This window comes from Schistocerca gregaria, chromosome 7 (assembly GCF_023897955.1).
Source record: "Schistocerca gregaria isolate iqSchGreg1 chromosome 7, iqSchGreg1.2, whole genome shotgun sequence".
NCBI classification, from domain to species: domain Eukaryota; kingdom Metazoa; phylum Arthropoda; class Insecta; order Orthoptera; family Acrididae; genus Schistocerca; species Schistocerca gregaria.
The window spans coordinates 309,514,714-309,524,638 of NC_064926.1; the positions used below are offsets into that span (position 1 = coordinate 309,514,714).

General features: G+C 41.6%; 1 protein-coding gene across 1 annotated transcript in view; it reads left to right on the top strand.

The window, feature by feature from the left end:
* LOC126281744 (UDP-glycosyltransferase UGT5-like) overlaps positions 1 to 9,409 on the top strand; it is a 52,196-nt gene extending 42,787 nt beyond the window's left edge. The window contains exon 4 of the mRNA XM_049980931.1: positions 6,916 to 9,409. Coding sequence (XP_049836888.1) covers positions 6,916 to 7,195 — 280 coding nt within the window. The 3' untranslated portion in view covers positions 7,196 to 9,409. The remainder of the gene's footprint in view (positions 1 to 6,915) is intronic.
* The last annotated feature ends 516 nt before the right edge of the window (positions 9,410 to 9,925 follow it).

The window sequence follows — 9,925 nt, forward strand, 5'->3', positions numbered from 1 at the left end:
CTATTGATGGCCCTTAAAAATTACATTATTTCACCAAAAAAGTCTGTAGTTATTGGAATCATACGGTAGATAATGACGTTTTACATAATAACGATATGGTGAAGTACTCTCTTTGTGTGCTATCATTTGTCAAAATCTCATTTCACTATCTGAAATCGTTCACGAAATATAAGGAATTTTGTGGATATTTCACTCTGACCTTATCGCTGGTGAGGCGTGGTCACGGATAACTGTTCTACATCAGATGAATTTTCTCTAGACTGGTGAAGATAGATACCTCTACCCAAGTCTAAAGAAAAATTCAATACGTTTGCTAAATTTCATACGCAACAACATATTATGTAATATGCACTAAATGCAAAATCATAGCGACATCTATTTTTAAATGCACACATTTCCAAATTTCGCGCAGTGTCTTACTTTCACGTAAATATGACTATTAGCTAAATGACGGGCGCAGCATCATAAACCTGGCATATAAAGCTATAAGTAAAGCAAAAATGAAGTTTTTTCTGAGTAGTTTCTTTAAAATCGTGTGAGAAAGATTGCACGGTGTGCATCTCGAGTCTGACATCACTTCTGAAGAAGTGAAGAACTCACCCAGGGCTTTGGACGAAAACTGGTCACTACACAACGACCACCATATCCTGCGTTATCTATAGTTGTTGCGCTGGAAGAAGGGTATTCCTGTTGCCTTCAAAAGCAAGCACCTGGGACAGAAGATTAGAACCCCCGAGGCCCTTGAAAATGGCAGGCCGCAGGGCGTACGTCGCACCATGTGACACTGCAGGTCTTATGAGAGCCAGCACATGTCTGTGGCGGAGAGCGCATAACTATTTCGGATGAGTTTAATAATTCTTGTCTGCACTTGTAAATTGTTGCAACTTCTCGATAGCACACATCAAAGTTAAGACTTTGCCTTACTGATTTCCCATGGACACTGAATGGAGCTGAGCATTCGTGCAGTATGGCGGACGAGGTGAACAGTGTGACATCACTATTTCGTTGTTGGGCCCGTATTACTCTGGACCCTGGTCACCCTCAGATGATGTCATGCTTGTAGCGTGTATCTCCACATTCTGCTTTTATAATGGTCTTGATTAGGAAAGGAAGAGGATTCGCAAATTACTTCAGGTACGCTATATACAGCCTAAATATAAAGTACATGTAACATTTTACGAAATCAGTTTAGGTAAAGGCTAAACATAACGTAACAAAAGGGACAGTACGTGAAATACAAAATCTCAAACCTTGTTTGAACAGGGTGCAAGGAAAGTTAGTTTGGAGGATATCGACAGGGGCGCTACCGACCATAGTTGGTGAAAATGGCAGTGAACCAGAAGGGTAAAACATTTTGTGTGCTAGAATTTGCACGTTCCCAGCTTCTAGTGAGTGTCAAAGCACTACTCCTGGCAAGTTTCACAAAGTTAACATGTTCCATGCTGCATTGAACGGGACAGTGTATGCACCCTTCTTCTTCACTGAGAGAAATGAGAATGGTATCACCTATCTCAACATGCTGCAGTTGTGGTTCGTGCCACAACTTGAAGCTGATAGCTGGGATTTCACCTTTCAGTAAGATTGCGCCCCACCACATTTCCCCAATTGTATACTAAATTACCTGAGTCAGACATTGCCATGATGTTAGAAAGGCCTTATTATGGCTGCTGACCCGACACTATTTGGGTAACCACTAGACTCACAGGACTTGATCTTTTGCGATTTTTTTTTTCTTAAGGTGCACATCAAGGATAGTATTTATGTTTCAAAGACTTGCAACACCGCAACAAAGTAGCTGTTCCTTTCGTCACTCGTGATATGCTGTGTCTGATTTGGGCACAACTGGACTACCAAATAGACCAATTAGACGTTTCCCACGTGACGAAGAGTGGACACATACAGCATTTATGTACATTGTAAAAGAAAAGCCGTTAAGAATTTATCGTTCACATATTATATCATATGTTACACTGCTATTGGCCATTTATCTACTCTGAAGGGTCAAAGAAACTGCTATAGGCATGCGTATTCAAATACAGAGATGTGTAAACAGGCAGAATACGGCGCTGCGGTCAACAACAATTATATAAGATGACAAGTGTCTGGCACAGTTCGTAGATCGGTAGCTGCTGCTGCACTGGCAGGTTATCAAAATTTAAATGAGTTTGAATGAGTTGTTATAGTAGGCGTACAAGCGATAGCGCATAGCATCTCCGAGGTAGCGATGAAGTGGGGATTATCCCGCACGACCTTTTCAAGAGTGTACGATGAATATCAGGAATCCGCTAAACATCAAATCTCCGACATCGCTGCGGGCGGAAAAAGATCCTGCAAGAATGGGACCAACGGTGACTGAGGAGAACCGTTCAACGTGCCACAAGCGCAACCCCTTCGAAAATTGCTGCAGATTACAATGCCAGGCCATTAACAAGTGTTAGCGTGCGAACCATTCAACAAAGTATCATCGATATGGGCTTTAGGAGCCGAAGGTCTGCTCGTGTACCCTTTTGACTGCACGACACGAAGCTTTAGGCCTAGCCTGGGTCCGTCAACAGCGACATTGGACTGTTGATGCCTGGAAACATTTTGCCTGGCTGGATGAGTCTTGTTTCAAATTGTATCGAGTGGATGGACATATAAGTGTACTGAGACAACCTAATGAATCCATGAACACTGCATGTCAACAGGCGACTGTTCAAGCTGGTGGAGGCTCTGTAATGATGTGGGGTTGTGGAGTTGGAGTGATATGAGACCCCTGACATGTCTAGATACTACCCTGACAGGTGCCACGTTCGTAAGCATCGTGTCGGATCACATGCATACATTCGTGTCCATTGTGCATTCCGACGGACTTGGACAGTTCCAGCAGGACAATGCGACATCCTACACGTCCAGAATTGCTCCAGAGTGGCTCCAGGAACACACTTTTGAGTTTAAACACTTCCGCTGGTCACCAGATTCCACAGACATGAACGTTATTGAGTATATCTGCGGTGCATTGCAACGTGCTGTTCAGAATAGATCTCCACCCCCTCTCACTCTTATAGATTTATGGACAGGCCTGCAGGATTCATGGTGTCAATTCCCTCCAGCACTACTTCAGACATTAGTCGAGTCCATGCCACGTCATGTTGCGACACTTCTGCGTGCTCACGGGGACGCTACACGATATTGGGCAGGTGTTCCAGTTTCTTTAGCTCTTCAGCGCATATCGTTTCTTAGAAATGTTGCATGGAATTTATAATTACCCTGTTAGCTTAAAGCTATTTATTGATGATTAGATATTGTAGAGCTTTTAAACTGTGTGGTTGTTGATTGTTACGTACCCCCCGCCCCTCCTTGACAAATAGTCAGACATTTTTAAGATCGGGTGATTTAGCGAGACAGTCAAGGTGGAATAAGGAGCCTGAGTGTTTGTCAAACCAGGAACATATGCGTGCAGGTCTGCGAACACGGCTGTTGTCGTCTTGAAAGATGGGAGTGTCCACAGAATGCTTATCACGAAGCTGTAAAAGAAAAGGCAACACTTGGCCACCGAAAATATCGACACAGACATCGTCGTTCATTTTCCCGTTGCCCTCAGTGTGTGGGCACTTGCTTTATATCATTTGAAGTGAGCTCGATTCCTCGGAAAGCGTATTTGTTCCATTAAAAGTTCTACTTCGTCTCTCCAGATGAGTATTGTTGAGCTCTTAAGATGGCGAAAACCATTTCCAGTATTCGTTACTCCTTAACGAGATATTGCGACAAGTATACAAGACATCTTATGATCCGTGGCACCTGGGAGATAGCTTACTGACTTAAAACGTCGTAGTAAGATCATTTGACCAACATGAGCGATTTAGGTGGAAATTCAAAACTCAAATTAAGAAAAAATAATCTTACAATATGGTGTGTTATATAAAAAAATACTTTTGCATTATTAATTATGTTACTACCAATTCATTATGGTTACAATGTAATATACTAACTTTGGTGTGCACATGAATCAGATTTTGTTTTTTTATGTAGTTGTTCATAGCAAGTTGAATACTTTAATGGTTTCAAAACTCTTACCTTTTTAAATCTGATGATTTCATTAATCACACTAGGCTGCACAGTGAGTAATTCATTCTAGAATAAAAAGTTTTAGTCGAATGGCGAAAAAAGCACTCTGACAGCTGCAGTGGGCTGGGCGCAACTGTTTCGCACATCTACCACAGTCAGTCACGTAACGTCATTTCTTTCTCATATCTGTGGCAACGCCTTAGTGTTACCGTAGCTCTATAGTTGGTTATTGTTTTCAGCTTTGGAAGCTCCAGCTACCATTTGCGTTGTCAGCTGTTGGAGTTGTTCTTTCGCCTTATGAAGTGATCTGCCCTTCACCAGAGACAGGCTGTGTGTTGCACATGTGGCTTTGATTGGCTAATATTCATGATGTTATAAGAAAGGCAGATTAGTCGTTCGTTTGTCTTAAAAGTTTTCATGAGTTATTTGATTTGAAGCGTCATGTGTTTTGGTGCATGAGAACTAGATTGTGCACAGTTTTCAGTTGCAAATTAGATAAGGAAGAAACTCCATAACATTGTGTGTAACACGGAATTACTACGATACAGAAACTTTGAGATTAAACAGTGCAACGTTGCAAAAAAAAATGGAAGACCCAAACTGAAAAGGAATTTCACACTAGGTTTTCTAAGAACTGTTGAAGAGAGCGTCGGCAAAAAGAGATTGACTGCTTCCGAAACATTTTTGCATTCCATCTTTGAGTATATCTCAAGTGTGTGGGACCTGTACCAAACAGGAGTAACAGGAATGCTAACCTAATTTTACAATTGACTTATTCAAGTTAAGTCTCTGTTAATGCATTGTGGTTGTGGGACAGCGGCTGGTCAAATATTAAACAAATAAATTCGCCAAACAGCCTTGCAAACTGAGAAGTTATTTTACTTTATTTTCGCTACCAGTTTCGGCAATTCAACATGCATCTTCAGTATCCCAATATCGATAATTTTTTAGAGGTGCATATGAGGTCTGAGGACGGCATATTGAATTGCCGAAAAAGGTAGCGAAAATAAAGTAAAATAGCTTCGCAATTTTAATGGCTATTTGGCGAATTTATTTATTAAATATCCAAGTTAATATGGACTCGGTATCACAGTGCAACTAAGCATTTTTCACATTAACTCATCACTGCCACAGGTGAAAAAAGCGATAAATAAAAAAGGAAACATTACACAATCAATGCAGGATTGAACAAAATCTTTTCAGTTAGTATGCCAGTACGTATCAACTGAGCCACAGTAACTGATACATACTGACTGGATGTACGGGGTTTGTGCAAAAATATGGAAAAAGTTAGTGAAAACTGTTTTATTTGAGATATTGCTACAATACCTCAAAATTCTTCGAAGTACAGGCTTTGAGCGTCAACACACTTTTACCAGCGGCTTTTACATGACTCAAAGGTCCAATTTCCCATAGTAGATGGATTCTGGTAGGTCATAAAGGGTACATGTGGAAGCTTCTTTTATGGCACTTAGGGTCCTATGGTGAGGTCCTTTTAGGGAGGACGTCTTTTGGGAATTGAAAATAGTCTGCTGGTACCAATATGGGACTGTAAGTGCGTTGGGGAATCATCATGATGACACTTATCATTAGGTAGTCGTTCACATTGGAGCAGGTGTGGCTGGGTGCATTGTCATGATGCAATTCCTAATTTCCATCTATGACTGGCCTCACACAGCTGACCCTTCTCTTCAGTCTTCTTAGCACTTCTAGGGAAAAAAAGCATCATTCCCTGTCCACCCCGCACATACAAATTCAGTATCGAAGAAAACGATGGGGATGACTTTCACTCAGGATTTTCTCATTCGATCGTTTTTTGGGCAGGATGGTGCTGCAGTGTACCATTCAGAACTTCATCACTTTGTTTCCAGGTAGTATTCGGATATCCAACTTCCATGTCCCATGATTAAATTGTCCAAAAAGTGGATCTTCTTCAACACATTGGTGAAGGTCGTCTCTAGCAGACACTCGCCTCTGCTTTTTATCGTCCACCAAGACCTTCAGGACAAGTTTAGCGCATATCTTTTGGATCGCCAAATCTTCAGTAATAATGGTGTGCACTGCCACCTTGTTAGTGCCAGTTGCATCTGTTACCATGCAAAAACTTAACTGGCGCTCTGGATTTAGCCTTTAATGTGATTCTTGACTTCACGTCCGTCCAGCGCAGGGATCGTCTTTCACACTCTCTCGACCATCTATCAAAGAGTTAACGCTGCTTAAAAACTACAGTTTGTGACGTGCTTTCATCCTTGGACACTTGGCAAATCATGGCCAGAGTCTCCGTACTACCCGATTTTCCCAGTCCAACACAGTTCAACCATTAGCTGCATTTTGCGCTTGCACCGAGTCACTGGACAGGATAATAACACATTCACTAATAACACATTCTTGCCTGAACAAATGCTCACCGGCGTCTGGCGCTTCGCTTGTGATGAAGGTTACATCCCCCACCATCGAGCATGCACGGTGCAAGCACGCTGAGTCATACAGTCACGTCAACAAAACCTTGTTCTCGATACTTTTTATACAGACTCTGTACATGTATAAGTAGTTAATAATGCGGAAATTGTTATTACTTTTTATAGAGCGCATATAACTCACGAGCAAGAAGTTAGCAGGTTCTCGTTTATTAAGGAAGAAAATGCAGTAATAGTTTCAAGATGTGCAAAGATAATGACACTTGAAGATATAACAAGCTTTCACTTTACTCCGTCTGATGGAATTAGCTACCTCCACATAGGATCACGATACCCTGACATCTGTTGGAGTCTTCAGTAGTCCAGGGTTCACAGCCTGTCTCAACTGAAGTGTTACTAGTGCAGTGTATCTGAATGTTCTCGTTCTGAGTCTGCAGTGTCATTGTTGCAGGTACAGGGAGAACATGAAGCGTGTGTCGGGCGTATTCAGGGAGCACAAGTCAGACTCCGTGGAGCGTGCCGTGTGGTGGATCGAGTACGTGATACGCCACCGGGGGGCACCTCACTTGCGTAGTGCAGCTCTCGACCTGTACTGGTGGCAACTGCTGCTGCTCGACGTCATCGGATTCATCGTTCTCATCGCCATCTGTGCCTCTGCTGTCCTCTGTCTGCTTGTGTGGAAGCTGTCCGCATTGTTGACCTACAGTAGGGCCAAGATTAAAGCACAGTAGAGTAACTGTGAGAATGAGAAAGCTGTGATAGCTCTCCTGCACAGGAGACTGTAGTAGTTGATCCAGTGGATGAGAGATGGCTTAGCATTTGTGTTCAACAGCTTCAGTATAGAGCTGTAGCATAGCTTATCACGTCTCACAGGGACTGCTGGGAGCAATCCTCATCATACACATGGGCTATAGTTGAACTAAAATAATGTTTTGAGCATGTTGAATGGTAGGAGACAGTTGCCAGCAAATTATCGTACATTCTTAATCACAGCAAGATCACAACTGTATTACCTTTTTTTGTTCGAGGGTAGTCATTGTGTTATAATTATCACTTTGAGAAAACAGAGTTAGAAGTTAATTTTTAGTTTATTTCTAGGTACATGTCCACAGTATAGTACATATTGAAATCTCACCACATCACAGTACTGTAACAAGCTGCAAGAGAAGCCACAACAAAGCGACACAACCCACCAATGAACTGTAGTATCGTTCAGTAATTTGTTTTCTGTATTTGAATAGATACGACACTGCAACAACTCTTGCTGAGATGTTGGAAGGTGACAATCAGCCATCATATGACAAGTACGTATGTATTACAAACTCTTCCAGTGTGATCAAACAACTCTCTGTGAGGAGGAACAATGTGGCAAACCATATTTCTTTGAAGAACTATTGATCATAGGAGAAGTGGAGATCCTGGTGCTCAAATGCTGGCATATTATAGTGGAAGTGATAGTGGAAAATGTGAGTCACTTGTGGATCAATTTTTAGCACAGTGCATGATGTTTTGAACTTAATAATGTCTGTCACCCTCTATTTGTTAACATGACACTCATACCAAATGATTAGCAAACTAAGGCAGCAGCAGAAGTTTTGCAGCTCTGTAATACCAATTCAAAGCCACTTAATCACCAGGGACGAGGGCTGGATGTACCAGTAAGACCCTAGCAAGCAGTGGAAATATGTGGTTTGGCACCACCAAAATACATGAAGTGTCGACCATCATCGGTAAAAGTGATGCAATATGCTTTTTGAGAGCACCATGGGATGGTGCTAACAGATTCTGGTCAAAAGGTACAAAATGTCACAGGAGAATGCTACCGAAATCTCCTCACAACGTTTATGAGAGGCTGTCAGAATGAAGTATTGTGGGAAGCTGTTCAATGCCCTACCTCATCCTGCAGAGAAAACAGTCTGACAAGTTGCTTCTTTGGGCCATCAAATTTTGCCTTAACCTCCTACATGCTCATGAATGCCACAGAATATTTTCTCCCTGTTTCATCAGATGATGAAACCATTGCTAGGTAGGTATTTCCAGAACGATGAGTTGGTGATGTTTTGGGATAGCTTGACAGCTAAAATGTAGATTTCTACCAACCAAGGTCTCTACAAAGGCATCCATCATTACGAAACATTTGTCACACTGAAGTGTGGTTATGTAGAGGACTACCACCATCATCAAGGCTCATCTTCACAAGTACATTGTTTCAAAGTAATAGATGTAATTTTATAATTACCCCTCATACATACAGACTGAGCATTGTAAGGCATGGATGGCTGCAAGCTGGCAACACTGTACCTCACCCCCACCTCCCCCCATTTCCCATCACTGCATTCTCAGCACTCACAGTTATTTATTTGAGCTAGGTGATGGAGAGTGAAGTTGAGCAAACAGGTCATCACTAATCTTCATGTCATAATGTAGGTAGCTTACATTCCTAATATATAAAATAAAGTTAATGTGTTCCTACATTCTTGTGAAGATCAGGAAATGCCCCATTACTCATTTCTGAATAAAACAATACATTATAAACATAGCACTGAACAGGAGAAGAAACAGCAGTCATGATGGCTACTATACATCACTGCACACTGTACTGTTTGATAATTGAGCTTGAGGATGATTGGAAACAAGTCAGTACTAACCTCAAGTCATCAGACAAGTGATTTCTCAGCTCCTGCAGCCCTACAAAAAGTGAGAAGTTATTGTACTGTACACTCACTGTATTGTGTAGCACACATTTTTCTTATGCACAAGTGTTATAGGTGAGTCAGGTACTGATTGGTAAGATAGATTTGTTTCCTACAGATTACTGTAACATCGATATTTTTTCACCAAAGAGTTCGCAAGAATTCATATATGAACACCCCTATGCAATAACTTCATGACAAATTATCTTACAGTGAAACAGATTGTAACTCAATAAATTTGTTTGAAAACAATTTACTTTCAATGGGGAAATTCTTCCAAGACCTTATATACTGTCCAGTCACATTAATGTGACTGCCTGCCAAAAGCCTGAGTATCCATTCTTTGCAGTCCTGACTGCTGTGAGATGTGTACTCGGATCAGGTTCCATGACATGAACAGTCCAATCAAGGGATCCCACAGATTCTCAATTGGGTTTAAATCCAGGGAGTTTGCTGGCCAGGGGAATATGATACTCTCATTCAAGTGCTCATCAAATCACACATGTATACTGCAAGATATATGGCACATTCCATTGCCCTCCTGGTAGATGTCATCAAGCCAAGGAAAAACAAACTGCATGTAGAAGTGGACATGGTCTGCAAGGGTAGTTGCATACTTATGTTGATCCAATGTAGCTTCCAGAATGACAAGGTCGCCCAGAGAATGCAAAATAGCCTGTTGGTTCATGTGGGCATTCAGCTGGTCAACATTGCACTTCTGTTCACCTGTATACATATCTGCAGCTGTCGTTCGCCACTGTCATCTAT